Below are 14,756 nucleotides of genomic sequence, written 5' to 3' on the forward strand. Positions count from 1 at the left end.
AGTCATGGTTTCCTGGATTAATGAGTGGTTTTTTAGAATCTTAAATGAAAATAACATTGATATTTGAAATTTTGTAAACATATGTAGTTTAAAGTTTTTTATGTTATTTTGTGAGGGAAATCGTTACGCAGGCAAGTTAGTTAATTTGACTTTTATTTATACAATATAAGTGATTTAATATTTTAGTAAAATTTTATGTGATGCAAATGATCGATGAATTTTGAAATGTCAGCATAGTCAAAATGTGAAATTTCATATTTGGAAGGTAATAGATTAAACGTGATTTATTTTTCTTGAAAAAATAAGTTTGCTTTTTGAATTTAAAAATTTGTTATAACTTAAGATCATGTTTCAATAATTTTTCTTTTCTTTTCGGCCACAAACACTCTTCCAAATTTAGAAGCTAATTTTTTTCATCGGCTCAAAATTAATTACCTTAAAATTTCTTTTTAACTATTTTTCTTTTGAAAGAAAAAATCATTTTCTCCATCAATTTTAAATATGAAAAGTTCTTCCAACGTGGTTTTTTATTTGTAGATTGCCAAAGAAGTTTCTGCAGTTTTAAAGAAAGACAATAAAAAGCAATCTTCACTAGAGTTAGTATTAACAAAAGAGAAAATTCTATTAAAAATGAAATAATTAATCCAAATCATGAATGGTGGTGTAAGAAACAAGGTTTTAAAGGAATCGTATATCTTTTTTCCTGAAAACCAATCTAAAGATTCATAAATACTTTAACACGATATCTAATGGAATATAGACAATAACCAAGTTCACATTTACAGTAAAAACAATCGATACTCTATGGTTTGAATGATGTGTATGAATATAAAGGAATGAACAAAAAAAAAAGAAGAAAAAAGAAAAAGGAAAGAGAGATAAATGAATATGAATGTAGTCTAAAACAATGAAAAGAAAGTATTTTTATCATACTATTATTTTATTTATTTATTTATTATCCATACATTGTTATTATTTGATTAATTTCTTTTATTTTAAATAATTGAAAATAAAAAAAATAACCACATGATTAATTATAGCATAATCTATTCTAAATTTTTTAACATGAATTTTAATGAGAGTTGCAGTGAAAAAAATAAAGCACAGTATTCCCCTTTCTTTGTTTGTCTTGCAACCCCACATTTGGGATCAAAGGAAGTGCTAATTTTCTCCAAGAATATTATTTTTCTGACAGTTATTGGGGAATACTAAACCAACAAAGAATCCATATTAAAGATGTTCACACATGAATATAACAAGAACTAGAAAGTTATACTTTTAAGCTTCATACTTAAGCTAGTACAGAAAATTCCGAATTTGAACAATAAAAATGAAAAATAACGATATTTACAATTGAAAATATTAAATTATTTTAATAATTATTAAAATAATAATGCAATTTTCAAATATAAAATAGTATTCAAATAAAAATCTCATAAGCATAATTAAAAAGATAGTGTTATATAAAGAAATGTTTTCAGTTCACACCATACATAACTCCCATAATAATAATAAGTGAACTAAAATACATTTTATGAAATTAGTTCCATCTTATTTATTTTAGTATCTCCAATTTTTTTTTGTGATATATTCTATTATCAAGAATTATTTTCCTCTAATCTTGATATTTTTTATTTATTTACTTTTCACTATTTAATTATATATATTTGAGCAACACTTCTAAAATTATACATTTTTCATTTATAATGAAACCTGGATTAAATTTACATCTGAGATTTGATATCAACTTAATTCCAAAATCTAGGATAATGAATTTATGATACTTCTTATTTGAAATTTATGATTCCTAACAAATAAATAATAAAGTTAAAAGAAATAGGGTAGAAACATTTGAAATTCAGATCAGATATGTAGCCTAAGCCTATAAATAAGAGGCACCAAAATAAGTGCTCCACACATTAACAACCATTATACAAAGCAAACATATTCGTGTTGCAGAAAATAAAAAGCTTCTGCAAATTTTAACCATGGTTCTTCCGTTAATACTTGCAGGACTTTTAGCAGCATCAAATGTTGCTGTAGGTACTGCAGGAATTGTGGGTCTTGTACAGGACCACAACAAGAAACAAAACGAGTAAGTCTTTGTATTCTTAGAAATCTACATCGACCAGAAATAAGATATAATTTAGATTATTAAGAAGTGTTATATTGTTGGAAGTTCAATATTGACTACCAATAATGTCAATTTAGATTATATAAATGAATGTAAATTTCATTTTAAAAATTAATTTTGTAGGATTGAGTTAAATTTAAAGTTCACTTCTTAACATTTACTTACGATCTTTTTACCTTATATGTGCGGTATGTTATATGTATTATACTAATATACGTAACCTTCATGTTTGCGTTTCCTATGTGCAGGAAGGAAAAGCAGAAGAAGTAATAGAGTTATATATAAAGGATTGTGTGGTAACTACAAAGCACATGGAAGTTATTGATCAATAAAACATGTATTACCTTTTGTAACTCTCCAGTGTTATTAATGAAATAATTGTCCCTGTTGAATAATCTTTTTTGCATTTCAACTTTTTTATGTATATAAATAATATAGTATAATATAATATAATACAAGTTGAAGTTGTAACACAGTATATAATGTACTGGTATTTTTTTTTCTTTTGATTAAAGAAAAAGAATGGAAGCACATAGATACATATATACGTATAGATGATAGAGATTGTTATAGAATGATATGTATTAAATTCTATAAGCAAATAAATATTGTTGGTTATGTGATGTATACAATGATTTTCATTTGTCTCTGATTTCTGAGTGTTGTTAGCATACATGTTAAATATTTGAGAAATCGTTCCAATAGTTACAATCATTTTTCAGAGTTAATGATAACCGTTTCTTATATATAGTCATCTTCGGTAAAATGCATTAATGTTGGTTGTTGATTATTAATGTTGTTTGAAATCAAAGTTTACTAAGTTTTTTCTTTTTTAATTTACAATATATATAGAGCACAATATTCTAGAATTACATATTTACTGTATTAAATATTTAATATTTTTTATTTACAAATTAAATATGTTAAGATTGAAAACAAATTGAAGACGTAAATAGAAATTGAAAAACGAAATTTAAGAAGATGAAATGGAAATTCATAAATTCAAGGTCCACACAATTTTTCTTGTTATATTTATCAAAAGATTAAATTTAAACTTTGATCAATTATCCAATTCAAATAATCAATTTAATCGAATTAATGTTATTAAACAAGAAAATACGAATTAGATCAAAATATCAGTTAATATAATTTGTATATGATTTTGAAATTAACATTCAATTGATTTTTAATTTAATTTAAAAAATTCAAATGAAAATTAAAGTCATAAAATCCAAATCTAAAATTAAAATAAAGAACAAACTCGAAAAGTTAAGGAATCAATAAAAACTTAATTAAAATTGTATGCTAGTTACCTCAGGAATTAGTTCTACAAAATTTACATTCTAGATTCTAAGGAAATTTTACGTTCCAAAATGCAAATCCTGAATTGTAAACATTTTAACCTTCTTATAGTCTTCTACCCACCGCAATTTTTTTTTTTACTTGCCCAAGTTCTTCTTATAATCTTCTTTGCTTATTTCGTTGGTCAATACTTTAGCCATGACACCACTCACATTCAAGTCTCTTTTCGCCATTGGTGAAAGGAGTGAACTCTAGAGTTATCAATTTGGTCCAGCTCATAGGATTTAGTCATGGTTTACATGATTTTAGTGGGTCAAAAAGTTCACAAGATTAAAAAGCATAAATAAGTCCTATGGATCAAAGTCAGTCCATAAGTTTCCTTTTTAAACATATAAAATATATTATTTTTAAATATATTATTGAAATTTCTATTTTTAAATATATTATTAAACTTTCGATTTAGGTTGGTATGTCTCAACAATCGACCCTGACCCATTTATCTCAACTATCGGCCTAACCCGGCCAGTCCCTACTTATACTATGGGCTCGCCCGTCTCAACCTTCAGCCCAAACTAGTCCGTCTCGACTTTCAGCTTAGGCATGCCATCTCGGCCTTTGTCGGCTTTCGACCCAAACTTGCTCATCTCAGAAGCAAGCTCGACCCGACCTATCTTGGCCATAGGCACGATTCGACCTGTCTCAACCTTGGGCACGGGTCAGATAGTCTCGTTAGTCAGCCTAAAACAAACTGCCTCGGCTGTTCGCTCGGGCAGGTTCGTCTCAATCATAGGGAAGGGCCAACCCATCTCAACTGTCGATCTAGGCCGACCCATCTCGGTCTTCGATCCGAGTCAACCTGTCCCGACTGTCAGCCCGAGCCAACCCATCGTGTTCGTCAACCCTTATTAGCCTTTGACCGTCTCGATTACCTGAGCAGGCCCATCTCAATCATGGGCTCGAGTTAGTCTTTCTCAATGTGGGCTCGATTTGACCCGACTCAACCATGGGCCTAGGCCATCCTGTCCCGTCATCAACCAGAAAGAGTTTGTCTTTGTCGCTAGTCTAATTCAACCCATCTGATCTCGCGCTGTTCCATCTCGAATTTTGGCCTGGGATCGGGCCGTCCCATATCGATCGTTGGCTCAGGTCGACCCGTCTCGGCGTCCTGGTTTGGCCCATCTTGGTCGTCATCCCTTCTTGATCGTCAGCCCGACAGGCCCGTCTCAGTCTTCTAATCGGCTAGTCTCGTCTCAATTGTCAGGCCTGTTCGGATCGTTGTGTCGCTCCGACCCATCTTGAATGTCGGGCCTGTTTGACCCTTCTAGATCATTGGCAGTCTGAGACAGGTTGACCACAATCCAAGACGGGTTGACCACAGTCTAACCCATTTCAACCATTGGGTCGACTTCGGCTCGACCTGGCCTCTCTCAGTCGTTGGCCCGACTTGTCTCGACCGTTGGCCTAGACTGGCCCGTCTCATCCGTCAGCCCGACCTGGTCTGTCTTTGCCGTCTGTCCTGACTTTTCCATCTCGTCTCGACTGTCGACCTCGGACAACCCATTTTGGCCTTTGGCCTGACCATCTAGTTTCGATCTTCGGTTTGGGACACTCTTAAACGATTCAACTCAATATTTGAATCAAACCCGAAATATTATTTTTAACAATTAATTAAAGTAGTTTAGTAGGCCAAACCCACCTTGATTCTGACCCTAATACACTTAAGAAAGTATTTTGGGTGTTGAGATTTTTTTTTTCCTCGTTTGAGACCTCAAAATCAACTTGGTTAAGAATAACCAATGAATCATTTGCCAAATTGACACCTCTAGTGAACTACTTTAGCACCACTTGCCCCTTCTTCAACAATTAAACACAACCCCATGGCTACGATACTACTCAACCCTTTTTCTACTTTCTGCATTTAATTTGACGTCTCAGGTGCCGCTAACAGAAAAGAAGGAGGTGGGAGAAAGAAATAGGGTAAAACAGTAATTCGTTATACATATGGGTGCAGTATGAAAACATGGGTGCAAGAAGCATTGACCTAATTTTTGACTGGATTAGATTTAGTCTTTAAATATGTTCTCTTCACACAAGGATCTAACTAAGTTTTAGTTAGAAAATCATAATGTTAATTATAAAATTTAATATGCGGAAAACAAGAAAAATTGATGAAAAACTTATTTTACAGCTTAAGCTTAAACGTAGACGGAATGAATTAAGTTAATTTTCAATTCATTACAAAATTAACTAAATTCAACAACCATCCAAATTGGTCAACTTACAAGTTTTGCATTGCTTAATTATATCAGTAAAAGACATTGAAGATTTCATAACCACGCCCTAATCCTTTAATATAGCGCCGCCAGAGATTTTTTTGTTTTTTTTTTTTGTGTGGCTTAAATGTAAGTGTAAACTTAATCAAGTTGTTTAACTAAAACATATGATTAATGTATTGTGAGCCCAAATAATTTAGTATTGAGTAATTTTAACAAAAATTTCTAATTAGACTTTACTTCCATCTTAATTGACTTGGATTAGTTTAACACTAAATCTAAGAAGAATTACAGATGATGTGAATGAAAAGAAAAATATAAGAGAAACATAAACAAAAGTTTTAGTGGGTACCACCAAATTGAAAAGGCATAATAAAACAATTACATCATCAAATGGAAATTAATTGGAAGAAATAGAGCACAAGTGGGAGACGAGTTTGCTATGTTCTTCCAAGTGAGTCAGATTTTGCGGCACTTCATGCCAATTTCGGTAGCTATAAACTTTTGCCACACTTTTAAAAGAAAACAATATAAAAAAAATTAATAGAAGATAGAATTAGTTTTTTACAAATTAAAATTTTAAAAATATTAAAGAAGCTTTCGAGAGATTTTCAATTAATTAACTCATATATAAATTAATTTTGATATATAAAAAATAATTTCATCTTTGTTTTAATTTTTCTCTTCCAGAAGTATTTATGGGAGGAGGATAAAGTGAAATTTTTTTGACATTTCCATTGACTTGTTTCTCAGCTTCGTAACTTTATCTTGTCTCGAAGTGAAGTATGTTACTGAGAAGTTCTTTAAATTTTTCTGCATTTCCATAGAATGTTAAAGTCCGTTTTTCAGTGTGCACAGGGTTTTTGTTTTGACTTCTAGTTTATGTAGTTTTATGTATTCAAATAGATTTGGTTTTTGAATGATGCTGTGGGTTGCACTTGTTGGGTTATATTTTTTTATAAATGAGTAATGGTTATTTGAGAGACTGTGATTTTATATGATTATATGACATTAGTCTTAAACATATATAAAACATTTGCCACCACTTTTATCTAAAAACCTTAAGGTGATGGTATTATGCGTCTTTATTCTTATGTAATGTTTAACTATTTTATTCAATGTAAAACTTTGACTTGGACTATTTCCAACAGCAGCTCCTATTATTTATTGATTTTTGTCAACGAATTCCCAATCAAAGTAATGGTTAATATGAATTTCTAAATTAATCATCTTAAAAAATCTGACAAAATTATTATTATTTTTCTAAAGGAAATAAAAAAAACAATTAATTTTCCGCTGGGATTCCAGAACTATGTTCTGAAAATATATATAAATTTAGAGAAGTTGTTGAAATGTTTTATATATGAAAGAAATTCAATAACCATTGCTTGTAACTTTTATTCAAACATGTGATATTAGCAGTGAAGCATAAAATAAAAGGAAATCCATGACAAAGAAACCAAACCGTTGAACAATATTTTGTTTTATTAGTATTGGGCGTTATGTTGGCATCACCATCACATGGGTAAAGTCAAAAAAGTTCCTCTGACTAACCCAAAAAAGTGACATCACCAACCTTCCAAGTTAACAGATAGAGAAAATGGTGACTAGAAAAAAGGTGTTGATTTGAATATTATTTGGGTCACGTGCGAGAGAAAGTAAAAGAAAAGAGGAGAAAAAGAGGGTTTTTTGTAGCTACCAAGTGGTAGGTGTAGAAGGTATAAAAAGAGGAGTGTGTAGAATATGAAGGTGTTTAGGCAACTCAAATGAATAGGTAAACATAGGTTTGTGTTGTGCAACAATGGTTGATAAGAGTGTGGTAGAACTGAACCTTGGTTTAGGTAAAAACAACGACAACGTTGTTGGTGGTGGTCATGCACATGCAGGGCAGTCACCGAGGCAAAGGTGTCCAGCGCCATTTTTGTTGAAGACTTACGATCTGTTGGAAGAAGGTGAGAGTGAAGATATCACAAAAATTGTGTCGTGGAATGAAGAAGGAACTTCCTTTGTTGTGTGGTCTCCTGCAGAATTCTCTGAGCACACCTTGCCTAGATATTTCAAGCACAACAACTTCTCTAGCTTCATTCGCCAATTGAACACTTATGTAAGTTCTTAATCTCTTTTGGAACATGTCTTCATCTCAAGATGTAAAAAAAAGTTATTAAAATTTCATTGTCTTTCTCGTAATTATAACACACTTGTGATCATATTTTTACGATGATACTTCAGTATAAATAGATTTCCATTTTGTATTTAAGTCATATATCAATTTTTATCATATTGTTTTTGTTGGAAGTTCGAAAACAACTAGAAATAAGGTCAATTTAGTATATAAATGGATACAAATCTCATTTTACAAGTCATTTTTGTAGAGTTGAATTAGACTTAAAGTTCATTTGTAATAAAACATATGCATATCAAGCATGAAACTGGATATTAACGAGTGATTAAATAACTGGAAAAAAAAAAGTTGAGTTATGGATATTGTTTAGTTTAATTTTTGTTTTTCATTCTCTAGCTTTATGTTTTCTTTGTTCAAAATTGGGACGCTAGGATCATAGTTTTCTTCTTCTTTTTTATTACGAGGAAGTATCGTAGTTAAACAAAACAATCAAACCACATGCATTCATTCAAATGAACTTGAAGTCAATGAATATATATTTATATAGAATGATGGTCAAATCAATTATTTTTAACTAAAAGTCAAAATAGTCATACCAAACATACTTTACTGCTACTACACTTGGATAATATAGCACACTTAATTTGAACATCAACAAATACGTTGCTTATTGTGAACGACTAAAAGTTATACGTTGGATTAAAGAATTTTCAGAATCTTTGACCATTACGAACATTAACCTGATTGACATGGAAATAATATTTTTATGTTCCAACGCATGCTGCTTCTACGTAACCTCGTACCACTTTACTTCAACATTCATAAGAAGAGACAAAGTTGTTGATGTATTAATTAGGTGGTTGTGTGAATTTTGAAAACAGGGATTTAAGAAAATGTCATCGAAAAGATGGGAATTCAAGCACGAGAAATTTCAGAGGGGTTGCAGGCACATGCTGGGTGAAATCACAAGAAAAAAGTGCGAGCCAAGTGTTTTTCCTGCATACCTTAAGTCTTCTTCTGAGGAAAACGCCACGAGTTCCACAGAAGAAAACAATGAGCAAGTACTTATGGAGGAGAACAAGAACCTGAAGAAGGAGAGATTAGAGCTTCAAATGCAGATTGATGAGTGCAAAGAACTTGAAATGAAGTTGTTGGCATGCCTCTCTCAGTTTATGGACACCCAACAAAGTAAAATTAGGAGACTGTGTTAGTTCATGCTTATTAATTTATAGGTGTTTCATCTTATCATGGATTACTAATATTTGTTTCGGTTTACCTCTCTCTTTTCAACAACAACATTAATTACTTTCCATTCTTTTGGGAATGCTGAGACATCTATTGAACTGTAGTGACAACTTCAAAGACAACTGATACAAAATAATACAATCAACATAAACATAGTCGACCAACACAAAATATATACGTATAAAGCTGATGACAGCATAGATGGGATAGAACATATGTGATTGATTTCGAAATACATTGACGATGAAATGATCGCATGACATTGATAATATACATCTTCTGCACGAAACTGCAAGTTACAGATATGTTACAATCATTAGTTTGAGGAAAAAGAATGACTTCATTGGAGGGTGGAATAATTGTGAATCTTCGTTGTTGTATGAACTCTTCTATTACTATTACATGTACTCTCCACTTTCTTCATCTTCTTCTTTGATTTCTTCGTCTTGGTCGCTCAAAACACGACCATAATGATTGTTGGAGTCAAGGAAAATCTTGCCACTCATGTTTGCAGTTTCAGGATTCAAACTTATGTGTGGGAGTTTTTCTTCTCTTGGTATAATGGTTGTCTTACCAAGCAACTTCTCTAAATTGATTGATGATATTTTTGTTTGATTTCCTTTTCAGTTTCTGAGAACAGGATTACACGGATAAATGCAACAATGATAATGGAGATGTCCAACAATAATGTGACATGAGTCCAATTCACACATAAAATCTTAAGACAATGTGTTTAAGGGTTTTTATCTTATATTGTTTAACTTCTTCATTTTTATTCAATAGAAGACTTGAACTAACAATTTGGGTTCTCAAGAACTAATTATTTTATAATAATTGTCTATTATTACAAGAAAAATATTTTTTTAACACCACTTTTAGAGGTATTTTGGTTAATAAAAAAAATAATTTTTGTATTTACAAAGAAAAAGAAAGATTGAAAAGTAAAATAATAAATGTATGTGTGAAAAAATTTGTTGGATGTCAACTAATAAATACTTGTTTCTTGTTCCTATCAAATTCAAAAATCATTTTTATAGGGACAACCAATAACAGAATTTAAATATACCCCTTCTAATTTTGTTCGATTTTGTCTAGTACTTCGTGAAAATAAACGAGACGTGAATACAGTAGATAATTTTCTCTTTTTTTTACTATTTAAACTAATATTCAATCAAATTAAGAAAAGAGACCTTTAAAAAAAATATATAGGTATATTACCTAGTAATGAATGCTACAAAGTAAATTATTTCTTTTATCTTAGGGAAGTTTTTAACTAATAATTTTGCTATCCGAACAAAATCTTGGTAATTTCCCAGTTGGCACGTGAGAATATTTGTCAAAGATTAGTTATGAACATTCAAAACCTTAAAGTGTAAAGTGATGATTGCATGCGTATTCAAAATCTAATTTACTACTGCAATGCAATGATGATTGAATGAATCCAGAAATGAAATGATTTGTGGTTCTTAATTGAAAAAGATAGAGGAAAATAATATTATTTGAATTGAAAGTCAAAGTATGGTAATCACTGATCCATGCCAATACAAATTTATAACTTTTTCTTTGTACATAAAGTACATACCCTAACAACATACGAATTAGTCATTGGTGGTGGATACAGGATAACGACAACTATGGCTAACATCAAACTTAACCATTCAAATGTTTCAACTTACGAAGAATGAGTTTGTGAATGTTGGAAATACATAAGGATAAATATGTGTATAATAATACGTGTGAGCAAGTATATTACAGATGAAAAAAATTTGTCATTTCAAAATTAAGGATCTGGAAAAAAATTCAAGAAAGAGCATTTTTTATTATTGTATATTTGAGTTGTGTAAATGTTAGTGTGGTTGTTGTAGTCCATGCTTAGTGAAATCCAAAAAGATTGGTGAGTGAAGGACACAAGAGAAGCCTAGTTTCTTTAAAATGAATTGCCTATAATATAGTTTACTATACTCAAAGGTTAAGGTATTACTTGCACTTTATCAGGTTCGATGAAACACCTTTATTAGATACAAAAAGATCGAACTAAAATACACAACTTTTGGAAACACAAAAAGCAAGCACACTAAATAGTTTGGCAACAATTCTAAAATTAATCATGAGTCAAGTAATCAAATAAAAGAAAAGTTGTAAACAAGAAAATCTTGAAAATACTAAAACTAAAAGTACCAAAAAGGGAAGAAAATAAAAAGAAAAGCAAAGTTTATTTCCTATGTTGTTTAAATTTTTAATTTTGATAGTCTTACTCTCTTAGATTGAGATATTTTCACCTTAAATGAATTAACTTTTAATATTTCTATAATTTTCATTCATTTGATTTATAATATTGATGAGTCTTGCAATCATTTGTTAACAGTGATCAAGCTTACACTAAAACTTTTAGGAATGATTATGATATCGTTTTAAATTGTCATCTTTCGATCTATATTTTTTTTTTAAGTTTTTAAATTGCTACATTTTTTTTATTCAATTGAGTTCATAATATTTTATATAAATTTCTTTTAAATTTGAAATGAGAGCAAATGTAATAAAAAAAACACATTAAATCATTTTACAAAACAAAAACTCAATTCAATTAAATCAGAAACAAATATAAAAATCAAAACAAATCAAAAATTAAAACTTAATTAAGTAAAAAACAAATATAAAAATCAAAATAAATCAAAGAATTAAAAACAAATTTTTAATCAAACTTTCTTTTTCAATTTAATCTCAACTAAATTTTAACTTTAAATAAACGTCAAAAATAAAGACAATTGTATATTTAACTTCTTGACTAGATCTTATGTGTTAAATAAATACTATCTTCTAATCAAATTTTGTTGTGTAGGTTACTGTCCCATAAGTGCCAAAACGACAAAATAAATTATTTCTTGCCTGTGATTTTCCAAAGTGTCCAGCTACAATTGCTAAGGATATGATTTCTTAGTTTAAATATAACAGGCAAGTAACTTACTGAGTTTGCATCTTCGCCAGCATCAAATTGAGGTTTACAACAGTTAGTATGCAATTAGAACTCCAATGGATTAAAATTTTCCACCGGAGATAAAACTAGCATTCAGAATCACTGTCAAAAGTATATAAAAGGCTTAAAATTTTCACAGGGCAGAAAACTAGCATTCATAATCACTGACGACGTATATAAAAGTAACCATCTAGATTGTTACAACGTTATCAAACACACTCCTGACACCAGGATCAAAATCGCCATGTATGATTGTCAATCACACTTGTTCTGAATACCCATACACAACCAGAATGGAATCATAATAATCCTACTCAGATAAGGTCGACTTCAGCTCCCCATTATTTTTCAGCTCCATCACAATGTCGTGACCACCAATCAGCTCACTTTTGTAGTAGAGCTGAGGATAGGTTGGCCAATTTGAGTATACCTTCAATCCCTGTCTCACATCCTCATCACTCAATATATCAAAAAACCCAAAACTCAGGCCCTCCTGTCGAAGGGCTTCAACAACTCTGGAACTAAAACCACATTTTGGTTCATCTGGGGTACCCTTTATGAAGAGCATCACAGGGGATGAGGCAATCAATTTCTTCACTCGATCTTGAATGGTCTCTGCAGGAATAATCCCTTTCTCGTGTAACGTTTTCTTAAGTTCTCCGCTTTTATGCATCTCCAACACAATGTCTGATCCCCCAATAAGCTCTCCTTTGATATACAGCTGAGGATAACTGGACCAGTTTGAATAAATCTTAAGCCCTTGACGAACTTCCTCATCAGTAAGAATGTCAAAACTGTCAAAGGGTACGCTCTCTTGCCGGAGAATTTCAACTACCTTCCTGCTGAAACCACACTTTGGCTCATCTGGTTGTCCTTTCATAAACAGCATAACTGCATTAGAATTTATCAGACTTTCCAGTCTAGATGATAAGCCAGCACTCAAATTAGTAGATTTAGATATCCCGCCTTTGGCATCTCCTGATTCTTTTTCTTTACCAATGGTATCAATTCCGTGATCTTTAAAAGCTTCTCGCAATTCCCCATTCTCATGCATAGCAACTGCTATGTCACACCCACCAAGAAGCTCCCCTTTACAGTACAGCTGAGGAAATGTTGGCCAATTTGAAAACTTCTTCAAGCCTTCACGAAGCTCTGAATCCGACATGACATCAAAACTTCCAAACTTGACTTTTTCTTCCTTCAACACTTCAATAACTTTCCTGCTAAATTTACACTTTGGCTCTTCAGGGGTTCCTTTCATGAAAAGGAAAACAGGATGAGAGTCAACAAGTTGCTGCAATCGCTTCTTAAGAGGACCACTAAGCCCTGGTTCAACTACAGTTTTCTCCTTTAATGCATCTTCTTTAGCTAAATCTTTCACGGCTTCAAGAACGGCAGATCCAGCAGCCATCCCAAGACTGGCAGGAGAAGCAGCTTCTCCAGGGTTAATTGAGCCTGCAAGTTTAGCAACCTTATTGGCTAAGCTTGACGGATCAGCACCCTCCAATGTATCAAAGGTCTTGCCATCCTGACAAAAAAGAACTTCCAAGCAACTATTAAAATCAAGCAAAGAAGGTAAGAATGATTTCAAATCCCAAAAAACAGATTGAATATTAAAATTGAAATAAAACAAAGGTACTCATTACATTTGTCCACATGGTGACATATTCAAACTGGATCTTAATAACAAACCTGAAAAGAACTATATACAACACAGATCTCTAATAAGTTATAAATTGAATTTTAGTTTAGCATTTAAATGCAATCATCTAAACTGTACAGAGTTTCGTTAAGATATATTAGTAAACCAGAAACTAAATGTAAAAACTCCATCATGTCAGAGTATCCATACTCTGGTTATTTAAATCACAAAACAATTAGCTTAAGGAAAAACTTATTTCATCTTTCCCTATGACATCAAACTTCACCCTTTAGATACTAAATGCACCTTACCACAAAAAAACAGCATCATAATCTATCAATTCAAATAGCATAATTTCCATCAAGCCACGTTTATCGAGAATCAATACCAACTAAGCCCAAAGAATTTATCAGGAAGGCAGACACTAGATAGCATCACAAATAACAATTAAAACAAAACAATCCAACAAAAAAGTAGTACTAAACCATGAACACATTTTCCGAGTGAAAGAAGACATGATAACTAGTAACATTACCTTACAAAAGACAAAGAAAGGAACGGCAGAGACGGAGTACGCCTCGGATATCTCAGGTTGCTCTTCGGCTTCAACCTGTAAAACATGGTATAGATGTAAAGAAAGCGAAACCAAAGTGGAAAAGAAGAGAATTTGAGAATGAAAGGTAACCCTTAAGAAATGGGCTTTGGGGAAATCAGTGGACAAGTGAGTGAAGAGTTGATCCATGTGCTTAGAAGCTTCGCACCACGACGCCCAAAAGTGTAGGACAACCGGAGAGCCACCACCGACCACCGCATCGACCTCCGCCTTGGACTTCACGTCCTTTACCGATCCACCCATTCTGATTCGATCGCGCAAACCCTACAAACCCTAATCGTAGCCCTGTTTGCAGATCAACACAATGCAGTGTTCTGCGTGTCAAAATTATAAATTACTAAATAAGATAAACCACCCTCTACCTTTTCTGGATTCTCGGACACGTGACTGTGTGCTAGTGACGCGTCTGAAAAAGTAATGGAATTTTGAATTCCAGACAGCCCAGTCCCTC

At 31.9% G+C, this 14,756-nt stretch overlaps 2 protein-coding genes and 1 long non-coding RNA gene across 4 annotated transcripts; 2 read left to right on the forward strand and 1 right to left on the reverse strand.

The window, feature by feature from the left end:
• The first annotated feature begins 1,905 nt into the window (after positions 1 to 1,905).
• LOC114174916 lies at positions 1,906 to 2,529 on the forward strand. The gene is made up of 2 exons (XR_003602769.1): positions 1,906 to 2,095; positions 2,383 to 2,529. It is a non-coding gene; the product is annotated as an uncharacterized LOC114174916 (long non-coding RNA).
• Positions 2,530 to 7,448: 4,919 nt separating this feature from the next.
• Positions 7,449 to 9,155, forward strand: LOC114179336 (heat stress transcription factor B-2a-like). Its single transcript, XM_028065652.1, has 2 exons — positions 7,449 to 7,813; positions 8,713 to 9,155. Exons 1-2 carry the CDS (start codon positions 7,511 to 7,513, stop codon positions 9,040 to 9,042), a joined length of 633 nt encoding a protein of 210 aa, XP_027921453.1. The 5' UTR covers positions 7,449 to 7,510; the 3' UTR covers positions 9,043 to 9,155.
• Positions 9,156 to 12,142: 2,987 nt separating this feature from the next.
• On the reverse strand, positions 12,143 to 14,676 carry LOC114177957 (monothiol glutaredoxin-S17). Of its 2 annotated transcripts, XM_028063577.1 has the most exons (3): positions 14,378 to 14,676; positions 14,228 to 14,302; positions 12,143 to 13,578 (listed from the first exon to the last, which is right to left on the reverse strand). In XM_028063577.1, exons 1-3 carry the CDS (start codon positions 14,546 to 14,548, stop codon positions 12,361 to 12,363), a joined length of 1,464 nt encoding a protein of 487 aa, XP_027919378.1. In that variant the 5' UTR covers positions 14,549 to 14,676; the 3' UTR covers positions 12,143 to 12,360. The 2 variants fall into 2 exon arrangements, with proteins under 2 accessions (XP_027919378.1, XP_027919379.1); XM_028063578.1 differs by lacking the exons at positions 14,228 to 14,302; positions 14,378 to 14,676 and adding an exon at positions 13,697 to 14,211 and having other exon boundaries at positions 12,143 to 13,603.
• Positions 14,677 to 14,756: the final 80 nt, after the last annotated feature.

The sequence above is a fragment of the Vigna unguiculata genome, chromosome 3 (assembly GCF_004118075.2).
Source record: "Vigna unguiculata cultivar IT97K-499-35 chromosome 3, ASM411807v1, whole genome shotgun sequence".
Lineage (NCBI taxonomy): Eukaryota > Viridiplantae > Streptophyta > Magnoliopsida > Fabales > Fabaceae > Vigna > Vigna unguiculata.